We start from the raw sequence: 24,443 nt of genomic DNA on the forward strand, positions 1-24,443 counted from the left end.
TAGGTTCATATTTCAATTAATGTTGTTATATATGATGAATCTTTCAATTATGTTGTTCATTGAATTTTATGATTCTAAGTAGTTTAAACTAATATAAGAAAATAAATATTTAAAAGAATTTCAATGCAATTTGTTAAGTAACAACAAGCACGATTGTGTGTTAAATAAATTTTATGCAAGAGAAACGTGCCTTGTTTAAAGTCGCCTTTAATTCTACTTCATTCATGCTATATAGTTTAAAGAGAACTAGGGACTTTTAAGAGCATCGTTATGCTTATAACCAAAAGGCTAGCGAACTGCAAAACCGGATTAATTTGCCAACGGTCGCGTGAGCTGCATATTTAAAGGAAAATGTTGATTTGGTCACATATTATCCTTAGCATCTGAGAAATGGAATGGGTCATCATCCTTCGTAAGAGGTTAGTTTGAGATATTCCTTAAAATTGGAAACGAGTCAAACGTATTAACGTATTATGGTGATCGTTGTTTATATAACCTAATTTGAATAATTTTTTACTTCGTTTACTTTGTATGCATTGTTCTATTGATAGTTGTATGTCATGTATGTCTTTCAGCTTTAAAAGAGATATTTTACATCCATTTTTTTGTTAAAACAAATTGGAATAACATTGTTTTATGGGCATTCATACGTGCCAAGATTCGGTCAAAATTCAATTTTTAAGTAAACATTTTGACTTCGAGGTTTCCTAGCGATACATGAGTCCGGTATTTTACCTACTTTTTTTTAGATGCAATATGTTTGTATATGCAATTAAGGTGTGTATGATATTTCTACATGCATCTTATATGTGCATTGACATTTTATTATCCATATATGACACATGTGCATAATAAAATGCCCATGCACATAACATATGCATATATAAATCATCATGCATACCATATATTATGTGGTATGCATGAGGATTTTTATTCATGCATAAGTCGTGCGATGTGAAGATTTTATATCATCAGATCCGAATACGAAATATTCATGCAAGTTGTATGTGGTAATGTGGCTTGTCTTCATTAATATGGTTGGCTACGATTCATAAATTAATGATGGTATTAGGGTTTAGGGTTTCTTTATGTTTTTTTAGGTCATACTAGCTATTAGGTTATTTAGAAACCCCCATTGTTCTAGAGCCCAAGATAATGGTGTTGATGTTATTCTGACATGATTCATGCATTATTTCATTTGAGACGGTGAATGACACCTTAGGTGTTGTTTGATTTGTTGATGCTTGAATTTCTTTTTAATTTTCGAAACTGCTTAACTTTATATCTAAAACAAGTTGTAGGTTGTGTTTGACGTGCAACCTAAAAAGCTAGCTTTTAGCTTCTAAACTAGGTTATTAATAAACTGTTTATAATCAATCCATCCGACCTTTAATCTCTTTTTGAAAAAGGAAAAAAAATCAACATATGATTAATTCCTATAGTCATAACTATTAAGGTGGTCTGATTGTGATCATTTAGGATTTAAACATTCCAAAGGAGCATGTCTCAAATTTGAATCCCAATTGCTTCAATCTTGGGACACTTGGCATTAGAAAAACCTATTAATAATTTCATAACCCCATTATAACCCCATATCTAAAAACTTTGATACAAAAAAAACATTCATTTATGCACCCTATTCATGACCCTATTCATGTAACACCGTACCTATGGCCATCTATTTGTATGTGTGTACTTTTTCTCCTAATTCAAACATCATTTAATAGAATAAATTACAACCTTGCTCATTTATTTGTGTCTTTCTTGGATGTCCCTCCAATAATATGGGGTATTAGTGACTTCACCTTAATACAATAAAGGTTCACATCTCTTGATATATTACTTTTGATAAGTCTATATTCCTGTTTTCTTAACCTACTAATCCCAACCACTTGAATACTCATTCCTAGAAATATTCCCCTCTGATTCATTACTGCATCTACACGACCACCTCCATACCCACCAACCCCAAACAAACAATTAGTATCACCTCTACTGATGCCATTTCTCAGAAAAATCAAATATCCAACTATTTTTTGTTCCTACTTATATTTCTACTCACTAGATTAATAAAAGTATTAAATAATCAAGAGAGGGGATTTAAAGAGATAAATAATGGATTGCACATGCCATTTTTTTCCATTTCTCCACATCTAGTCATTCCCACAAACATGTGTCCCTGCCACAACACCGCCACCTATACATACCTAAGCCTAACACAAAACTTATCCACTTTAATTACAATATCACTACCTACAACTCCCTTCCTCCATCGACATTAAACCATCCCATGACCACCTACTCCAAACATGGTACTTTCAATCACATCAACCCCTTAGTTTACAAAACTACCTCTAAACTCATATATCTCATATTCTTAAATCCATTATGGCATCTTGTAATAAACAATAATAGAATACTACCGAGGCCAATAATCATAAAGCATTACAAAACATTAGACTTGGGATTTGGTTCCTAGGGCCATCAACCCATATATTATACAAGAGTAATGAAATATATTCCTATCTTTTATTCTTGTCCATGTCAAATGGTGAAAAGTGTCATATTTAATAGAATTAATATATTTTAAAGCATATATCACCATTGAACATAGGTAGGAGGATGAGTAGGACGAAAAATTATGAGGATATTTAAATTTTCATTATATAATTCCTTAGGATATATAGAAACAAGACTCAATTTGATGGTAAACTTGAGTGATATAAAGCATGATTGGTGGTTAATACTAAAAATCAAAATGCTAGGTTCGTCTATGATGATACATTTATCCCGTTTATTCAATCAACCACATTCACGCAATTATGAGCCTTGTAGTCTCATGTTTATAGTTGATTCTATCGGATATGAAAATGCATTCTTACATAGCGAACTTCAAGAGACAATGTGCATGCATCAATCATCTGATTTCATAGATCCTATATGCCTATCACATGTGTGTAACCTAGGTAAAATCTTTTTATAGAATTTTAAAAGAAAACATTCGACACATGTTTATTCATTCATCGACCAGGGACTCATACCATGTTTATATTACCATATGTCAATGACATTATTGTTATCTCATTCTCCAAAACACTTTTACAATATATTATCTCCTTTTTGCCTTTGGAGTTTGTAATGACTAATCTTTTTTTATTAAATCATTTTCTTTGGATATAAGAGACATGATAACCTAAATGTATATTTATTTCCATGTACCAATATGCTAAAGATATTTTGTTCTAAGATAACACCACTACACTCCCTTGATAACTCGGGTCAACACAAGCAACAAACGTATTCCCAGTGATTGATTCTTTTTCTTTGATCTTATAGTCTATCAAAGCCTTATTGATGATATAAAATATTTAAAATTGGCCCAAGATTACATACGTTGTTCAAAAAATATGATTGTTTATGCATGGCTTACCGAAATCTCATGTTTGTTTCTCAAACAAAATCTCCATCACATCAAATAAATGATGATCACCCATCACATGTAATTCTCTTCATCCTTGTCTCTTTCCACCACCATATATTTCAATGTCGACTTGAGGTGTTTGAGTCACAATGATGAATATATAGGTACTATACGATTCTTGGTGACAACTTGGTCTCTTGGTCATCTAAACAACAATAAACAGTCTCCAGAGTAATTATTAAAGTTGTGCATTGCAGTATCATTGGTGTGGTAGCTAAATCTAGTTAGCTATGCAATTGACTATTTGACCTTCACATACCAATTAATTAAACAACTGCTATGTATTGTGATAATATATTTATTGTCTACCTCTCTGAAATCTTATTCAACATTAACATACCAAACATGTTGACATTGATACTTACTTTGTATGCAATAAAACCCACCTAAGTACTAGTAGATGTATACTTTTGCTAAAGGACTTCTTTACCATTTGTGTACAGTATATCAAGCTAGATTAAATGTCCCACTTCCTCCTACTCAAGTTGCATGGGCATATTAGTGAAGTTTGAGCATCAAACTTGTTCCTTCTCAAACAACAATATATGGGTATATTAGTGATAGTGATGGTAGAATTATTCAAAATAATAATAGATAGATGTTGTAAATTTGATATGATTTTGGTATGTACCTATATGTACAATTGTTACATCTTGTATAATTCCCACAATAACATTCATATCGTATAAATTAATACTGACAACTTTTTATATTAGAAATTAGATATACAATGTAACCTAGAGCCAATATAAACATGTTCTTTGTATTAATATTAAACCACTATCATGACGTGGGAACACAATCAATTTTTTTTAATGTTTCTACAATTTATATTTCCTTTTTTCCATGATTTTTTTTCCAGCAAAGACTATTAATTGTGGAACTTGTATACAACCAAAGTCAATGTACAGTAGAGGTGGATCTATGCAATAGTGAATAGTGGCTTCAGATTTATTTAAGTATCAAACGATTCAAGGATTCCACCGAGATCATACATGGAATTCATCATCACCAATTATGAAAATTTGATTCCAAAATTGAAGATAGCAATTCTTGTTGTTGGAACAAGAGGAGATGTTCAACCTTTTCTTGCTATGTCAAAGAAACTACAGGCATGTCTAAGCTAACAATGAGTTATTATTAAACATTTTAACCTTAATATAAAATTTGATATTCTTAGGTTATTCTTTTACAAATTAACTAAAGAATTATGATGTTAATACTTGTCTAATAATGTGCCAAACTATCCAAAATATATTTAGATTCCTTTTAGACTTTAAAGTAGACTCATTTTAAAATTTGATATTCATAGGTTATGCCTTTGCTTTGACCATGTCTATCATAATAAAGAGGGTTAAATACAAGAAATAACAATGTTCTTTCATATATTTGTGTATTTTACCAACATAAATTTATTTCTTTCAATTACAACATGCATTTGCAATTTTTCTTATTAACACACTATACTTTACCAGTTGTATCTAATTATAGCATTGTACTTTCTGTTTATTTCTCTTTTTGTAGTAATGATTTTTTTTTTGTATTTTTTATGCTTGAATAGATTTTCTAAATACAATATTTTTTTAATCGGAGAAAGTAAACATTAATGCTATAATAAAAGTATCAATAATATTCATTGGTGTTTCAAGCACTTAACCCTAATAGGACAAACCGAAACACCCTATCACCGCTCTTGTCGCCCATCACCCCCACAAAAATAATTACCAAAATCAACTTGTGACTTGTACCCCTCCTTTGTACACTTTTAGTCTTCCTACCGACCAAAGTGGTTATATATTTTTTTTTGCAGGAGTTTGGTCATCATGTTAGGTTGGCAACACATGCAAACTTCCAATCTTTTGTAGAATCGGCTGGTGTAGACTTTTATCCTTTGGGTGGTGATGCTCGTATCTTGGCAGCATGTAAGAGGTTTATATTAATAAACAAATTCTCCTTATATTTATTTTATCATATTGCAACTATATTAAGCTCTATATGGATGATATGACATGAGATAGCTCTTGCATTTGCTATGCACCGCCTAATACTAAAAGATGCAATTTTTTCCCACTAAAAGGGTGGAACAATGTCTCGTTATCTATCTCTTGTATATGCAAAAACATGAATTTCCTCTTCTTCATCATCAAAAATAGCCTAAGAAAGTTTTTCTAGTCATATCTCATGTAACAAATGTAGCCCTTAACCCACATAGATATCATGTTTGAATTCATTTTCAAACATAATTAATTTGATTTTTTGAACTTCAGATATGGCAAGAAATAAAGGTCTTATTCCATCAACACTTAGTCAATTACTCACACAAAGTAAGCAAGTAAAGGAAATTATCGAATCTCTTCTTCCAGCATGCATAGAACCAGATCAAAAAACCAACCAACCTTTTCGAGCTCAGGCAATCATTGCAAATCCTCCAGCATGTGGTCAGTTCATATTGCCTAATATGTTTCCTTTACACCTTGATTTTCTGATATTATAATTGAAATATATTGAGACAAAGGCAAACTATTGATTTGGAGAAAAAATAAATATACATAAAGAAAATTAGTTATTGATTTGGGGTCAAAATACATAAAACCAAAACATATTTAATTTCACCATTTTGAGTCTAGTTCCAAGATTTATAGTTAGGTTTTTGGATATTCGAGTCGTCTAAAATATTGAGGATAATAACCATATACTATAACTTGGAAAAGGTTATCACATCTTAATGTGTTTCTTTGCTTGAATTTTGAAAGGACATGCACACATTGCTGAAGCTCTTGGTATACCTCTTCACATTTTCTTCACAATGCCTTGGACGTAAGTTTTGAATCAAGTTTCTTTTTTTATATTCTTACATTGTTGTTTTTCAGTGGAGTAGAAAGGGTATCATTTGTGTCAAAATAGGTCAATTTGGGTGATGTTTTATTGCTAATGGTTCCAAGTAGCTAGCAAACTACAAAACTTAGTGAAATATGGAACTCGGTCGAATGGATTAAATTACTTCATTTAGAAACTTGATCATCATTTCAATATAGTTTTTAATCCTTTCTAATAAACATGGAATCTTCTTAGTTCTTACTTCTCTTTCATATATACAGGCCAACATCTGAGTTCCCTTCCCCCTTGGCACCTGTTGCTCAAAGTGTTGGTAATTGGGTACGCGTTCAAACACCATTAATAAAATTTCTTAATTGTAACTTTCTCATTGTTGTTGTTGGATATCCAGCTATCGTATATAAATGTAGATATTTTTATTTGGTGGGGCATAAGAGGATATCTAAACGAAATCAAAAGGAAGTTGACACTTGTCCCTCAGACTACTGGTAACTGGGTACGTTTTCATTTCCCTGTAATAACAAAGATTCTTAATCGTAATTTTCTTATTGTTGTTATTTTGCATCCAGCTCTCATATATAGTTGTAGATCATATCATTTGGTGGGGCATAAGAGGATATATAAACGAGTTTAGAAAGAAGTCGAATCTTACTCCTATTTCTTACTTAAGCATGTATCGTGATTCAATATCTCATTTCCCGACCGGATACATGTGGAGTCCTGAGGTCGTACCAAAACCAAGTGGTACGAATTAATTTTCATGATTTAATTGTTGGATTAAATATAAAGGTATAAGAATTTCAGTAACATTTAAGAAATGTAAAGCAAGATTGCTTTATGCTATAACACAAAAACTTCATTTACTCCTCATGATTTACAAGATAAGGTTCAAATGTTTCTACTATCTGTTGTGTGTATATAGGATTGTTTCTGGACCAATCATTTTAGCTATTTTAAAAAAGTAATTAATGCATATTAAATTTTGAATCAATCATAAAATGATTCGTCCACAATCAATCCTACATGCACACAATAGATAGTTAGAACACAACACATAACAAACAAGTATACAAATATGAGCAGCCAGCCTGATGTGACCGCCTCACAGGGCCTACAACATATATGGACCGCTGTCTTGACTAGACCGACTCGTAGGGCCTACAACCTATATGGTCGTCCCCAAGTGTTTTGGCCTATAACACAAAGCAGTATCGCCTCAACCTAACCAAAATATGTCGACATATGTAACAGATAAACATAAACACAAAACCAAAAAATATAGATAAGCATATCAATCTACAAATCAGGCATCTACTAGCATAGTACTATCCCATAAGCCGAACACGTAATCTAGTGGGTCGACGTTGATGCATTTGACCCACATGTATAGTGAGGAAAACTCACCTTTCAGTCTAAATACGAGCTGAATAAGTCTCTGCTTCGAAACCGACTCTACTGGGCACTTATTATCCAAAATATTGCCCACCTAAATTAATACCAATTTACCCAAAATACCCCTAAGTCAAACTAAGTCAAAGGTCAAATTCAACAAACCAGCCGAGTTGACCTATCCGAGTATGTAGGGCGTACTCATCTGTACGCGCAACGTACCAAATGGTACACCCAACGTACGCAACTAGACCTCCAATTAACCCGTTAAGTGCTTAATACTTCACCCTTTACGTCCAAAATGCAGATCCAAGTCTCAAATATCATTCTTAACCATAAAGTTTCCAACTTTATGGTCTTGCATTGTCAATAAGTGCTTAATATCAAAACCCTTAACCACTTAGCCCATTAAGTCCTTGTAATTCACGCATGGAAGAGAAGAAATGATCAAGACTGCATTTTTATGCTTCTAAACACCTCAAAATGCTTGAAAGGACAACTTAACGGGACTAGAGTAGCTCATACTCAAAATACCCAACTAATGGGACCAAATGGACACAAACTTCATGGCTAACTTAGATCTTTGCATAGAATCATCAAGTTCATAACTTTACACCTCAAAATGAAGCTTGGAGGTAAGGTGTTCCTGGATCCATAAGGTCTTGATTTTCCAAGTTGGTGCTTCTTGCTTCACCTTGCTTCAAAGGCACCACAAACATACACTTTTGAGCTTAAAGGAACACACACAAGAGATTTAGGCTGCAATAGACAAAATTAGGGTTGGAGGCTGATGGGGGAAGGGGAAATGAAAAGTTAATGGTGTTTATAAAGGGTCCAAACCCTAAAAATTAGGGTTTATGGCTCACCCACGTATGCCCCACGTACGATAAGGGTACGACCAACGTACGTGAGTTTGCCCCAAAAATTACAAAAATGCCATCATTCGCCATTTTGCAATCTTTCTCATGCACAATGGCTAAAATGCAATATTTCTTCATACATCATCGGGATGTTACAAGTGGGGTACAAATATACCATTTTTTCAAAAAAAAAAAAAAAAACTCCATCACAATAGGAGGTGAGACCCATTTTTAAATGGGGTCTATCCACCCTACTAAATATGGTTGTATATGCAATTGGACATCAAAGATTATACAACATCATCCTAAATGTTGCACCCCCTGCATCCATGGTTAATAACTTCTCTCTAACTACCAACTTCTTCCATAATTATCTAACTAGTAAATAACTTATAACTAACAAAATAACTATATATTCTTCTAAGACAATACTTTCAACATTCACCCTTAATCTAGACCTGAACCACATCAACACAATATATTGTTGCACACCACCATTACTAGTTACTCCACTATATTGTTTTTACTAGTTGCCATCTTAGAACACACTCTAATGGTAACCCTCCTGGTTCATTTTTGATGATTTTCATTCATATCTGGTTGCTAGGAAATGTTTTCAATCTCATGTTTCTGGTTGTTGGTGTTTCCATGACCAGCATCCGATTAGTCAATACAGCTATCATCCACAGATTAATTCGTTTGGACATCAAAAGAATCTAATACAATTCTAGTCGAAACTTCATGTCATTCCTTTCATTTTGGGATTTTCTCCTTTTTCCCAAAGCTTTGGGTTTCACATCGAATTCATTATCTTTCTTCATGAACTTCTCCAATTTATTTTCTTCATCCAATTGCTTGTAGAATCTTATAACATAAAGATCACTATCTCATAGACCCTCGTGTTTATGTTTCTCATACCCCTTATTATCACTTCTTAAACTATGTTTCATCATAAAACTCACACACGTATCATTATCTTTATTTGATTTCTTCACAAATCCCTTCGAGTCATCATTATCGTTTTCCAAAATCCTTTCATCTGGATCACTCACCACACAAATCTTAACATAAGAAAGAAAATTTCATTTTACCAAGATCTTTTTATCCGGTTAATTAATCCAAACTGCATCCTTTGTTACAACCACAAAACAATCTAGAACCATGCTATATGCCTGGACCATGAATCATTTATCTAATACCATTTTGTTGGAGTACATACAAAGATATAAGAATTTCAGGAACATAACTGCATTGTAAAGGAAGATTGTGTTATGCTAGTTGAGAAAAAAAATCATTTGTTCCATAGAATTACAAGACACATACATATAAACATCAACAATCCCACCCTTCATCTTAATCATTAAAACCCTTAATGTTGGCGGCTAATAACTTCCATATAACTATCAACTTCTTCCAAAATTAACTACCTAGTAACTAACTTATGAATAACACAGTAACTACATTCAATAACTATAGTATTCTAAGATAAGTCTTGATTATACTTTCAACATTCTCCTTAAAGCTAAACTTAAACCACACCTACAACATCCTAATGTTGTGCACTACCATTAGCAATGACCCTACTTTTATTTTTTTTCACTAGTTTCCTTTTTAGAACACATTTTAGTAGTAACCATCCTAGTTCGTTTACTTTGGCAATCATTTTTATCAGGCTGGTGAGAATCTTTCAATGTATGTGTCTGGTTGCTGGTTTTCCATGATTATCATTCGTTTTTTTCAATGATGGCATCCTCCACATATTGATTCATATATACATCAAAAGAGTCTAAAAATACTTTAGCTGACACTTCATGTTCTTCCTTATATTTTGGGATTTTCTCATTCTCCTTTAAAGATTTTGAATTGATATCGGATTCCTTCTCTTTCTCCTTGATTTTCTTCATTTTTTTCTTCAACCAATCTATTATAGACCATTAGAAGACAACGACCATCATCATCATCATCATAATAATCATCATGATCTCATGAACCTCATTATCAATTTCCAAATTTAGTTTCATTATAGAACCCACACACACCGTTATCTTCATTAGATTTCTTCACAAATCCCTTAAAATCAGCATCCTCATTTTCCATAATCTTTTCATATGCATCAATCACCATACAAACACAAACATCACAAAAAAAAAAACTTTACCAAGATCTTTTCAACTCGCTCATGAATCCAAACCTCATCCATGGTTACAACCATCAAACAATCTAGGACCATGCTATAGCCCCTTTTTAACCATCAAACCCCTTCATCCTAACTATTACAACCTTTCACATTAGCGGTTTATAACTTCCATATAACTATCAACTTCTACCAAAATTAACTGCCTAGTAACTAACTTATAATTAACACAATAACTACCATTCAATTACTATTTTATTCTAAGACAAGTGTAGCTTATACTTTCAACATTAATGTGTGCCAATCATAACACAAGAAGACTTGCATGGTTTGTTAGGTATGAAAGTTCATCCTTTGATAAAAATAAATACTATTCTAGTGCATAACGAGTGAAAAAATTATAGTTCCACCACTAACGAATATGAATATGTCTAATATTAAATGCCTTATACTTGCATGGTTTGTTAGGTATGAAAGTCCAACTAGAGACTAAAATAAATTCCTTGACACGTTGCCATCCATATAATATACATGACTGATTTGTTAGTGTCTAATATACGGTATTCATGCCTAATTAATTAGTTTATTATAGTAAAATTCAGCCCTAAAATGTATAACTCCAAATCTAAACTGAGACATGTGTATTAGAGAATGGTTTTTAGTCCCCAATAAGTTTATCTTAAAATGGTATTTGTGACTGATTCACCAGTCTCATATACCTGAGTATGACTAATTAATCAACCTAGGATGCTAAAATTTAGCTCAAGATAATTTACCTTGCATATATAAAATTACATATGTGTAAAAAATGACTAAAGTATAGTATCTAATAAGTTTCTCCCCAAAGTATCAATACAATTTTATCACATACTGAAATTAAGTCCCTAATAATTTTCCCTCTAAAATTAAAACTAACACAAATTTATCAAACACAAGATAATAACTCCAATTATAAATCGGAACAACAAACTCATATACTCAATATAGTCTTAAATTGGATTTTTGTTGATTTTTAATGATTCATCTTCTCTACATGTGTTACCAGTAAGCTCAAATAGTGTTGGTAGTGATGTTAGTAATTTCTATCATAGGCAGATATTCTGAGAGTATGTATGAGGCATAATATTCATGATTTATACTATAACCTTTTGTTTGTATCAAATATATTGTGCATCACTATATGCCTAATATATATTTTATGTATAAAATATTTTGTGTATATATATGTATGTATGTATGTATTTTGGGCATCTTGATATATATGTACTTTGTGCATCTTGTGCTTGATACATATTTGTGTTAGCCATTTACTTTACTCATTATATCATATTTTTAATATGAAATGAAATGAAATGAAGATTTAATTGTTGGTTGCATAAACTTATACGTCGTTTTATACAGATTGGGGTCCGTTGGTTGATGTTGTTGGCTATTGTTTCTTGAATATTGGTTCCGAGTATCAACCACCCATAGAATTCACACGATGGATTGGAAGAGGAACAAGTCCGATATATATTGGGTTTGGAAGCATGGTAGGTGGACTTAATTTTATATGAAACTTAGTTTCATACTTACTAATTTAAGTTATATTATTATGGGAATCTTGGTCCAATGGATCACAGAAAATAAGTACACTTTAACTTTTGAAGTAATTGTAACCTTGAAAAATGATATTAATTAATTTTTGGCATTGAATAAATGTTTATTAAATCAATTGTTTGTTATATTATAACAAAATAAATCACATGTTTATTTTTAAGCCTATTGAGAATTCAAAAAGAACTACGAATATCATTTTGGAGGCTTTGAAAAAAACGGGGCAAAGGGGAATAATTGACCAAGGCTGGGGAAATCTTGGGACATGTAAGTTTCTTCCCAGATTGATCACTTTCGTTTTATACATCATGACAAAATACATCAAGCTAATTATTTCCTATAATTTCTTGACCATTTGATAAAAATGGGATTGCAGATTCGAAAATTTCAGATGATATTTTTCTTTTAGTGGATTACCCACATGATTGGTTGTTCCCTCAGTGTGCAGCTGTGGTGGGTTATATTTTAAGGCAACTTTCGATATTGTTATTATTATTGACAATTTTTATTACTAGTGCTATTGATACTAATACAATTTGTTTCATTCTTCGTTCTCTTATAACGAAGGAAAATTAGCATACACGACTCCATTTATATTAAATAAAAAATCTATTGATTTTCTAGGTTCATCATGGAGGCGCTGGGACGACTGCAACAGGATTGAGAGCTGGGGTATTATTTTCATCTTGTACTTTTATATAGCTTTTTAGGTAAAAATACTAATAAACATTATTTTCTGATAAAGCATATCACTCATTAATCACATATATATACAATATAATTTGGATACATAATAATACACATGGGTCGAGATTGATTGGCTACTATATAAAAAGTACACATACGAATATGTTAACATCCCCCGTACACGAAACATAGGTAGGTGGTCGGACATTGTGACCGGATATTATTCCTAAATAGAAGAGGGTGATAGACCATTAGTGAATACATCTACATACTCATATGTAGAGGAACATGTAGAACAAGCATGTAGCCTATAACAACTTTGGCCCAGACAAAGTGAATATCAATCTTAATGTGTTTTACATATTAGGGTTGAACTGGATTGGTAGAGAGATAGATAACACTTACATATTAAGAGTAAACAATTGTAACATCCATAAAATTCATGAAAAATTTAAACTTTAAAAAACAACCCAAAAATGTAATTCGTTTACAACATAGTTTTCAAAACATGTTCCATATCAGAGTTTTCCCAAAATCATAAGTCCAAAACAGGAGGATGTGTACGGTCACGCCTTCGCCTTCCTGCAATCCTTTGAAGTATCTGAAACATAACTCAAAACTATAAGCCAACTCTTTGTGAGCCTTCCCCCAAAGTACCAACACACAATATATATATATATATATATATATATATAACAATAACAAACAACATGCATACAGAGCCTTCAACATGACTGGATCGCCTTACAAGCCTTCAGCCTATCTGGACTGCTCATAGGACCTTCAACATGACTGGACCGCCTCACAGGGGCTATAGTCTATCCGGTTCGCCTTGGGTGTCCTGGCCTTTAGCACAAAGGATGATCGCCTAAGCCCAACCAACTGTAACATGTCGACATACACATAACTTATAAATATATAACCAAGCATCAGAAAAATAGGCAGATTTACCAATCACTACCGCATGTTAACATCCTATCTACCAGTATACATATCTAACAGATCACTACAACATAGAAACATTCTGTCTACCAGGATACAGATGTAACAGATCACAATAGCATAGCAACATCCCATCTACCAGGATACAGATCTAACAGATCACTACGACATAGCAACATCCTATCTACCAAGATCCAGATCAGACAGATCAAAATAGTACACAATCATACGATAAACCAGGATAACAATCCCAAGGGCTGAGCTTGGTGCCTTCAACTCGTAAGTACAGTGGGGAAAACTCACCTTGCACTATCGAATATTACAGAAAGAATCTCTAGTCGTTGCCTCGCTAAAATCCCTGCGCTACAAATCACCATAATAAACATCCATCAATACTCGGATCTGTTCCAAACTAATTGCCCAAAATGGGGTAAAAAGACATTTTTACCCTTTACTCAGCATGACCCAAACCTAGGCTCACAGAAAGAATCTCTGGCCGTTGCCTCGTTAAAATCCCTGCGCTACAAATCACCATAATAAACATCCATCAATAATCGGATCTGGTCCAAACTAATTGCCCAACATGGGGTAAAAGACATTTTTACCCTTTACTCAGCATGACCCAAACCTAGGCTCAAACCAACAATCCAAATGCCTAAAATCTAAATAAACACTCAAGGCCTATACATGACCTGATTTTCTAAATTGGGCCTAAACCCTTACATGAGCATTACCCTAAAGCTAACGAATTCTTTTCTACTCCAAACTCTTGCATTCAGGTGGCCCAATAAATCCCCAAGCCACTAAGCCCAAATAATAGCCCAAATATGAGGCCCAAACATGTGAAGTCCACCAGACTAAGTACATGGGGCGTACTCAGGCATATCTGACTTCCTTGAGCTGGATTATCACGTAAAGTTGCTAACTTTACATTCATGCATGGCTAAATGAAGCTCTTAAGATTCAAGAGGACTTAAAAAGTGAATTAATACATGCATGTGACCAAAAATCCCATAAAGATTGCACCTTCAAGCTCAAGGAGTCCACCACAAGCTCAGATCTAAAAGAACAAGCCCTTAAAACAACTTAATTCTTCAATCAACCCAAAATGGGACCAAAAGCATAAAAAAAACAAACTATGAGGAGATCTAAACATCTACAAGCCAAGGTATGAACTTGATACCTTAAAGATATTGCAAAAAGTGAGATGATTTTGGATCTATGACCTTCCTTCCAAGCAAGGCACCTTCAATCTTCAAAGTTTCCTTCACAATGAGCAAAACAACCATTAAAATCCTCTCAAGGGCTCTAGAACACCACCAAGAAAGTTTAAGGGATGATTTAGAGTTTTAGGAGGTTTGGGGGCTTGTAAAGAGGCCAATCCTAGGGTCTTAAGGTGTTTATATAGGGTACAACACACTTAAATTAGGGTTTCTTGAACTCCTCGTACGCCCAACATACTCTTTGTACGCCCGCGTACGAGGATGAAGCTTCGCGATCAAACTGCTGACTAAGCTCAGCATACGCCAAGGAACGCCTCACATAAGGGTCTTCGCAAGTGTACTTCCCATGTACGCCCAACGTACTTCCCATGTATGCCCCGCGTACTAGGGTTTGTCTCCAAAAACCTAATTCTTCCGAAGGCCAAAATGTCTTCATTATAAATTTGATTCCGACAATCCTTATATCCATCAAAAGGTAACGAGAAGCTCTATGCTTTTATCATCTCATAATCGCCTTAACATTTCTTGAATAAAAATCTAATTTCCATCAAAGACCGATCTAACATTTACCAAAATACCCCTTGGCTCCAAACTACAAACCGAACCCCAAATCATCTAGATTTACATCACCAATATCCAAATAGGTCTAAATCTCATTTTCTAAACGGTCCTAAGCCTGATAATTCCCGACCTTTGGTCACCACCCCGAATAGGAAACGATTCGGAATAGGGTGTTACAACAATCATGACTTTGAGGATCGAAAAGTACAAATATTATAGAAGGTTCATAACCAAGATGTTTTAGTGATCAAATTTTCCATTCCATGGTACTCGACCTCTATACATGATCTTGTGATGATATTCTTGTGTTTGGATGAACAAGATAGAAGGTCTCATACCATAAAGATGTAGTATTCAAATATAAATCGTCATGTAATGGGACATCCCCTAATCTATATCTGAGAATGAAGTAAGGCCCTAAGCGGGTGACACATAAATTTGAATGTTTTGATTAATGGTGTCTCGAAGATGTAGCAATATGCGCTTTAATGCCCCAAAATATTTTCCCTAGGGATCATGCATGCAAGGCTGAGTATCATGAATGTGAGATATTAAAGAGCTTCATACTGGCTACAAAAAGTATTTTATCAGCCACAGGTGGACCGAAAGTATATAGTTTGCTTGCATATCAACAAGGGTCTAACATGGTTTGTAGTTTTTGCATCTTACCATGGTCAATAATATCAATGACATATCTATGCTAAGTAACAAGCCATATTGATCTTGAGTGACTAAGATGCCAATTCAATAATTTATTGAAAGAGGATATGATGTGTTGATATATTGTGTGTGACGAAGCAGTAAACATGATGTCATCTATATAAACTAGATGGTATATCGTGTGTTGATGTATCGAAAATAAAGAGAGATGAGTTGCATCTTTTGCTGATGAAACTTAGAGTAATGGAAAATTATGTGAACCGATGGACCAAGTACGAGGAACCTATCTCATCCGATAGAAAGATCATTTAAGTAGGCGTACATGGCCTCGATGTTGTTGATCGTGAATACCTGGAGGCTGGAACATGTACATGATTTCTTGTAAGTGATTGTGAAGGAATATGTTCTTCACATGAAGTTGATAAACGAGTCAATGATGTGAGACGTATTAGCTAAGTACCATACGGATCGTGGTCGGTTTGACAACCAGACTGAACGTTTCATCATAGTCTATACGTGAGCACTAACTTTTGTCAGTTCCACTAATCTTTCTTCATAGCAAGATAATATTTTGGCATTATTTTTCCTTTTAAATAACCATATGTATTTGACCACGTTAACCCTCATAAGTTGTAGAACAAAATTCTAAGTGTCATTCGTGATTAAGGAAATGTATCCATCATCTATAGTTGTGGACCAGTTTCGATCCTTTAAAGCATATAAGTAAGATTGCGATATAGATGAGTCACTTAAGTAAGGTGATTAAGGTATATAACATGTTTTGAGATCTCATGCTTTTATTGAGTGGTTATTGTATGCTGAGTAATAGAAGGTGGGCTGGATTAGATGGTGACCAATGGGTTGTGGATGGGGTTTTCGTAGTGGTAAGGGGAATAGTTGTTATTTATGTGTTAACACTATGGTGGGTTTTCGGTGTTGAAGCAACTGACAATGAGGAGGGATAGTAGTGGTTGGATCTATTGGGAAGGATGTAAGGAAGGTGGTGAAGATGGGTAATGGTTCAATGGTGTCTTCTCGGAAGTGTTAAGGTGGTGACTTGTTTGATGTGGAAGATGTGTATGGGTAAAGGGATTTGTCAAACACAACATGTCTCCCTATTATTTTCATTGATTAATTTTATAGCATCAGAAGCCATGATGGCTGGATGGATACCCCAAAAAAATATTTAAGGTATAGTATGTGAACCTAGTTTATCGTTGTGGCAATGTGTGAGTAGCAAAAGCACCTGAGAGACATAGAGATGCGAATAAGTCAATTTTTTTTCCAAAAAACTTTTGGTAAGGGGAATAATTTTTTATGGTGGTGGATGGTGTGATGTTGAGAAAACGGAAAGCCATATGGAGGCTTCAACTCAAAATGTGGGTGGAAGGTTAGCCTGAAAAAGTAGTGAATGAATGGTGTCGTTCATGGTGTGTAACATCCATTATGATTTTTCGTACTATTGAGATATATGTGGACATGAAAAGTGGATGGACATTCCATTGGAATTACATAAGTTGTGTAAATTATGATTATCAAATTCACCATCATTATCATGTTGGAAAGATTTTATGTCCTAAAAGTGATTTTTGACATATATGCGAAAGTGTAAAAGTTTGGAAAACATCTTATTTGAGTTGAAGTGGATATACCTATACAAAGTGTGAAAAAATATATAAATATGACATAATATTTCAAATCATTGTGACTAAGCAATAGAGATATCCAAGCATCTGAATGAATTACATCAAAAATATATAAAAACATCTATTTGCATTGAAGTGGATATACCTAAACAAAGTGTGAAAAAAATATATAAAAGATGACATAATATTTCAAATCATTGTGAATAAGCAATAGAGATATTCAAGCATTTGAATGAATTACATCAAAAGGCTAACATTATTTGAACGACTAAATGGAAGACACACATGCTTACTTGATAGCAAGCCGAACAAGGAATGTAAGACTACACTTTATTGAAAAAAATAAGATGAATTGACACTAAATGTTGAAAACCACGTTTTCAATGATAGTCGAGACGTTGCTGACATATGGAAGCAGTCACGATGGTAAAACTTGATGTGACGCGCTAGTGGCGGGATAAAGGTTGCTCGTGCTGTCACGTCGAAATGTTGTTTAACAGGCCTAAATTCCTTCATGAAAATATTGGATTCGTCAAATTCAAGGGCACATTTATTATCATGAGTAAATTTATGGACATAAATCAGATTCTTAATAATCTGAGGGGTAATTTGGACACTATAAAGATGAAAGGGGAAATGGGGTTAAGGCTAGGAATTGAAGTGTGTCCGTTCTTAGTTACAATTATGGAAGATAAATCACCAACCAATAAAGTTAGCGAATTATATGGAGTAGTAGTTGATTTCAATGTACATGAATCGCCTTGTAGGTGTGAGTGCTCTAGAGTCCATAAACCAACACAATTCTTGAGATTCTTGATATTTGTTGTAGTAAAAACTAAGGCAAGGTAGTTTCATGATCTTCTATCTTGGTTAAAGTTATGTCTGAGCAACCTCACGACTACTTTGGACTAGAGGTGCTAGCCATATGGGCCTATTGATAAGATAGTTGATCTCCCGAAGGTTTGTTGGGCTACAACCAGTTGTTAAGGATGGTTTGGAAAAGAGTAGGCATCCATGAGAAGCGGGAAGAATGTCATTGTATTAATAGGGGAGGAAGGGTGGTGACCGCCACGGATGTCGTGGTGGTCTCCAAGTCGACTATTTTTGATGCCTCTGTTTTGACTATAATTTTTGCATATTTTTTTGTTAATGGAATTTAAGGTGACGAGGTATGTTCTGAGCACAACAACTGAGCAAGACATACCTAATTCATTATTTTCTCTTTCAACAAGATCATTATGTGTGTCACCAAAAAAGCGAAATTGGCAACTGGTGACAAATGAGACTAGCTATTTTGTCATCTTTCGGAAAGGGACCGTAAGGGAAAATGATTTGTAAGACCAATGAAGTTTTGAAACCGTTAAAAAAACTCAATCATGTTTTGTTTGTTTAAAAAACTCAACGAAATAGACCTTTTGTCTAAAAAAAAGCTAACAAACTTACACTTTTGTTCAAGTCTCATTAGTGACAACCATATTTATTAGGTATACAATTAGTTGATAAATGACATGGCAGTATATTTAATGACATGGAACAAACAATTTAAAATTGTGCTTTATACATCGATTTAGGGCTTGGAGAAGAGAAAAACAAACGATGTTTGTGTTCGATCTCTTGTAATGACTAATTCTTCTTCCTCTCAATCATTGATGTCCAACTCAAGATCTACAAAGAAGATATTGGATGATGCAAAACCTTGTGGATGTGGATGCCTATCTCGGATTTGGACATCTACTTCTTTGGTTCCTTCAAAAACAAGAACTTATTACGACAATCAACTAAATAGACAGAACATGGACATGATAAGTGTACATGATAAATGTTTCAATTACACTTACCCATTTGTTCGAACAAGCCCTGAACTTTTTCTCTGGATGATCCTCTATTCTAGATATCCCAATCGGAGAAAGGCGTCCACATCCACAAGGGTTTGCATCATCATATATCTTCTTTGTAGATCTTGAGTTGGAGATCAACGATTGAGAGGTAGAAGAAGAAGGGGTAGTTATTACAAGAGATCAAACAAAGACGTCGTTCGTTTTTCCCTTCTCCAAGCCCTAAATCGATATATAATAGGTAGTTTATATCTGTTTATTCAATGTCAGTAAATATAATGTTATGTCATTTGCCAACTAATTGTATACCTAATGCATCTGGTTGCTTATAATGAGAATTGAACAAAAGCATAAGTTTGTTGGGTTTTTTATTAGACAAACAGTTAAGTTCGTTGGGTTTTTTTTAACAACCAAAACATGATTGAGGTTTTTTTAACAGTTTCGAAACTTCTTTGGTATTACAAGTCATTTCCCCAATATCTAATTCCACGTCATAAGCCATGTCATTCGTTGACTTTAATTAGATGTTTGACCCTAATGAGAATTGAACAAAAGTGTAAGTTAAAATGTTAAGTTTGTTGGACTTTCTTGAACATACAAAATATAATTGTGGTTTTTTGAACGGTTTGAAAACTTTGTTGGGCTTATAAGTCATTTTTCCGAGACCTTAATTGTATACACTTCCAAATTCTTTTCAAGAACAATACCTTGAATGTTGTCAAGTATATCTATGATGGTTTTAATTCACATGCAATACTCCATGATGGAAGAATCGCCAATAGAGATTGTTCAAAAATTCATTATCGAGTTAGATGCATTTTGCTCCTTGTTGTTATGAAACAACTGCTCGAGATTGATGCAGGCTTAGGCCATGGCATTCTATTTCGGAATGATCTATAGCAGCGGTTGGGAGATAGTATCTTAAATCCATGATTTTAAAATGGAATCGAGACAAACCCTTCTTGTCTGTTCATTATAGCATGAGCTTTTCCCGAGGGATCTTCCAAGTGGTCGATAATGCCATACCCAACCCAGTCAGTGTAGAAAAGCTCACGACACATAGCCACACGGTGACCATAAAGTGAACTGTTATTTCGCTTTTTACTAAAGAAAAGCCCACACCATGCATGGTAGTTGAGACGATCAAGGTCGAGGATTAGAGGAGAAGGAGCTCAAATGTTGGTTATGCCATGCGTTTTTCTAAGGCAATGGTTGGAAAAGCACTGCTTGATCCCATCATCATCGGTGGTAAAGGAGAAGTCAACGACAATATGTAAAGTTACATGTGAGGTTTTCGGAAAATATAGGAGAGAGAAAGAGGTTGATAGAAAAGTAGTTCTAATACTTTCATAAACATCATTTGCTATGAAAACATATCTCACGTACATATAATCCGAATACACAATAATCCAATTACTTGTTCTTGTTATCATGGTAAAATACACAAAAAAGACACATAATTTACTTTTATCAATTCAGCTAATTAAATATTATTTTATTATTCATTATAAAAAACTAAGTGACTAAATCCTAAAATGTGTTTCAAGTACTTTGGTTTTTTTAAATAGGACGATCGAAAAATCGTTTTTTTCGGAGTCATCAAAAATAAATAATTAATTAATTACGTAAATCGATAATTTGTAAAATCAAAACTGGTTTCAAGAAAATTTCCCAATTCTATTATGTTTGTATTACTTGTTATAATCAGTACAATTTTCCTCGATAAAATACTGAATATAAAAATTTACATAATCTAACAACGCAGTGTCCTACAACCATCGTTCCTTTCTTTGGAGATCAATATTTTTGGGGGGATAGAATATATAATAAAGGACTGGGGCCCACGCCAATTCCAATATCTCAACTTACAGTTGAAGCACTTTCAGATGCGATAAATTTCATGCTACAACCCGAGGCAAGTAAACAATCATTCTTCTAATACAAATACAATTAGTTTCTTTTCAAGTTTAAAAGATTTTTTACGTAGAAATGTACATCGTGTTTTTATTTTTATATTGATTTTGTCATGTTGCTTAACTTTTTTATATTCTTATTATACTAATGTATAGTTTTGTGGCTATTGATTAGTTTAGAGGGTAAAACAATAAAATTGTTCATTACATTGTGTTTTTCATGCTTGTCTAAATATTAACACGAGTAAAAATGTTTTTTAACTGTAAAAATAATAATGAATTGACCCGTACATAAAATAGAAAATAGATAAATGGTTTAATCGTTTACAAATCAATGGTTTATTGTGACTTTCATAGGTTAAAGCTCGAGCAATGGATTTAGCGAAGCTAATAGAGAATGAAGATGGTGTTGCTAATGCCGTGAATGCATTCCACCGCCACTTGCCGCCAGATATGTTGTTGTCGCCACCTCCATCTTAAAAGTAAGACCATGATGATTATCCAAACCCTTTGTATGGTTGTTTACTTGGATCAGGACTACACAGATCACATAATAAAACTATATGTTGTACAAGAATTTTGTGATTCTTACTGGTATTTCAGTTGTATAAGTTTTATGCAAATCAACAACTAAGAAAATTCACAATTCAAATAACGCAAAATTATACATAGTTTAGTGCGGAAAATATATACAATCAGATTTAGACTAGTTTGTTTTGGATCTGGTACACAAAGACAAATATGGTAATAGTAGTATGGAAATCTGGATTACTGGTAGATTGTTTAATATCACTTTTTGAATAGATATTTCCACTATATGCATGTGTATTATGAAATTCAATCTAGGATAATCAGAAGAACACCTTGTTTGCCGAGGCTTTGGTCTCTTCCAAAAAAAAAAGAACACCTTCGAATCTAGACACCGAAACAAAAGTCAAACTGTTAGTGAAAATTATGAAGTTGAGAGAGACAAAGAGGGCCAAAACAAAGTAGAAAAAATATGTATCTTAATGCATGTAGAAGTCAATATATTTGACAAATTAGGTTGTTACAATTGAATTAGTTGTAGAACGTCCCATAATATAGAGTAAATTTTTAATTTTTAATTATAATAAAACCAACTCATCATCATTCAATAAAGGTAACCAAAGTATAAGTTTTAAATTCCAAAATCATATATCAGAATAAATAAAATAAAAGTCAGCAGTGTAGAAAATCTCCATTCAGGCCGTGGCCTTCCCTTTGCTACCAGAAATACCAGAAACATTTAAACTTAAAACCGTAAACATAAAAATTAGTGAGTTCCCCAAAACACCACATGATATACAATTAACCGGTCTAACCCAACATTTATGTTTCAATCATGCTGGCCCAGCCTCGAGGGTCTACCCCAGTAGGCCTAGCCAACAAGCGCATAAGCATTCAAGAAAAAGTCACAAAGACAACAGACATAACATGACACTTAGTGTCCTATAGTATGGTGAGAAGACTCAAATGAATCAAAAGCTAAAATGAAAATCCACACAGTCAATCAAGGCGGTATTCTTAACAACACCATGTCTCAAACCTGTAACTCTAACTTAGAACGACATCTTTCATCATAACTCTTGTGTCAGCTCTGCGTTGTCTGAAGTCTCTGCTTAATCTGCTGAATGAGCTCTATAGTCTTGAGCACCAACTCCATGCTCCCCATGACTCTCTGACCAACCTCTCCCCTATAGATTTGGGTTTAAAAATTCCTCCTATAAAGAAGCTCAAATGGAGGCACACCGATGCTAGAATGATAGTTGTTGTTGTAAAACAACTATGCCAAGGGGAGATAAAAATGTCAGCTTTTGCCAAAGTCAATAATACATGCCCTCAACATATCCTCAAGCGTCTGATGGTCCTCTCACTCCACCCGTCAGTCTGAGGGTGATATGTCATGTTGAAGTGAAGCCGAGTAAACCTCACGTCTCTATTAGAAACTATAGAAATTGACACGCCATGGCGAGAAATGATCTCTCAAACGTAAATGGCAACCAACTTCTCTGCTAAATAACACTCCTCAATGGCAAAGAAATGGCACTCTTGTTCAATCTATCCATGATGACCCAAATAGTGTCAAAACCGCAGGCAGTCTTGGGTATCTTGGTAATAAAATCCATGGTAATTTGTTCCCACTTCCATAGCGTGATATCCAAAGGCTGCAACTTGCCTTGAGGCTTTTGATGCTTAGACTTGAACTTCCTACAATCCAAACATCTCTCAACATATCAAGCTATGTCCTACTTCATGTGAAGATTCATCAAGCCACGACTATCAATATCAAAATGTAAAACCTGACTAACAACCTTCTCACTCTTCTGATTCTCTTCCTTAATTGCATTTACTTGTGCTCTTCTGATCATATCCAACATTGGGGTACCAATGTTCATCCTCAAACACAAGTACCTAATAGGAGAACTAGTCGCCCTACGACTTAAGGCATCAACCACCACATTGGCCTTACCTAGATGGTTTAAAATCTCGTAATCATAATCATTCACCACGTCGAGCCACCCACGTTGCCTTATATTTAGATTTGGCTGATCCATCAAGTATCTTAAGCTCTTGTGGTCTGTATAGATGTTATATTGAACCCTATACAAATAGTGACGCTAAATCTTGAGGGAAAAGGCCACTGCCCCAACTTCAAATCA

General features: G+C 34.0%; 1 protein-coding gene across 1 annotated transcript; it reads left to right on the forward strand.

Annotated features, from left to right (window-relative positions):
* The first annotated feature begins 272 nt into the window (after positions 1–272).
* Positions 273–22,549, forward strand: LOC145057351 (sterol 3-beta-glucosyltransferase UGT80B1-like). The gene is made up of 14 exons (XM_079005167.1): positions 273–419; positions 4,344–4,593; positions 5,292–5,403; positions 5,749–5,919; positions 6,235–6,298; positions 6,580–6,637; positions 6,708–6,812; positions 6,886–7,060; positions 12,101–12,231; positions 12,460–12,562; positions 12,672–12,748; positions 12,920–12,967; positions 21,615–21,764; positions 22,120–22,549. Exons 2-14 carry the CDS (start codon positions 4,477–4,479, stop codon positions 22,240–22,242), a joined length of 1,434 nt encoding a protein of 477 aa, XP_078861293.1. The 5' UTR covers positions 273–419; positions 4,344–4,476; the 3' UTR covers positions 22,243–22,549.
* The last annotated feature ends 1,894 nt before the right edge of the window (positions 22,550–24,443 follow it).

Source organism: Lactuca serriola, chromosome 6, assembly GCF_051521515.1.
Source record: "Lactuca serriola cultivar US96UC23 chromosome 6, Lser_US96UC23_V15, whole genome shotgun sequence".
NCBI classification, from domain to species: Eukaryota; Viridiplantae; Streptophyta; class Magnoliopsida; order Asterales; family Asteraceae; genus Lactuca; species Lactuca serriola.

What these genes read in the sequence shown, in the direction of transcription:
- LOC145057351 (XM_079005167.1), top strand. Translation starts at nt 4,477, where the DNA reads ATGGAATTCATCATCACCAATTATGAAAATTTGATTCCAAAATTGAAG. An exon ending in TGCTCGTATCTTGGCAGCAT is followed by an intron (nt 5,404 to 5,748) that starts GTAAGAGGTTTA and finishes TTTGAACTTCAG; the next exon opens with ATATGGCAAGAAATAAAGGT. An exon ending in ATTTCATGCTACAACCCGAG is followed by an intron (nt 21,765 to 22,119) that starts GCAAGTAAACAA and finishes TGACTTTCATAG; the next exon opens with GTTAAAGCTCGAGCAATGGA.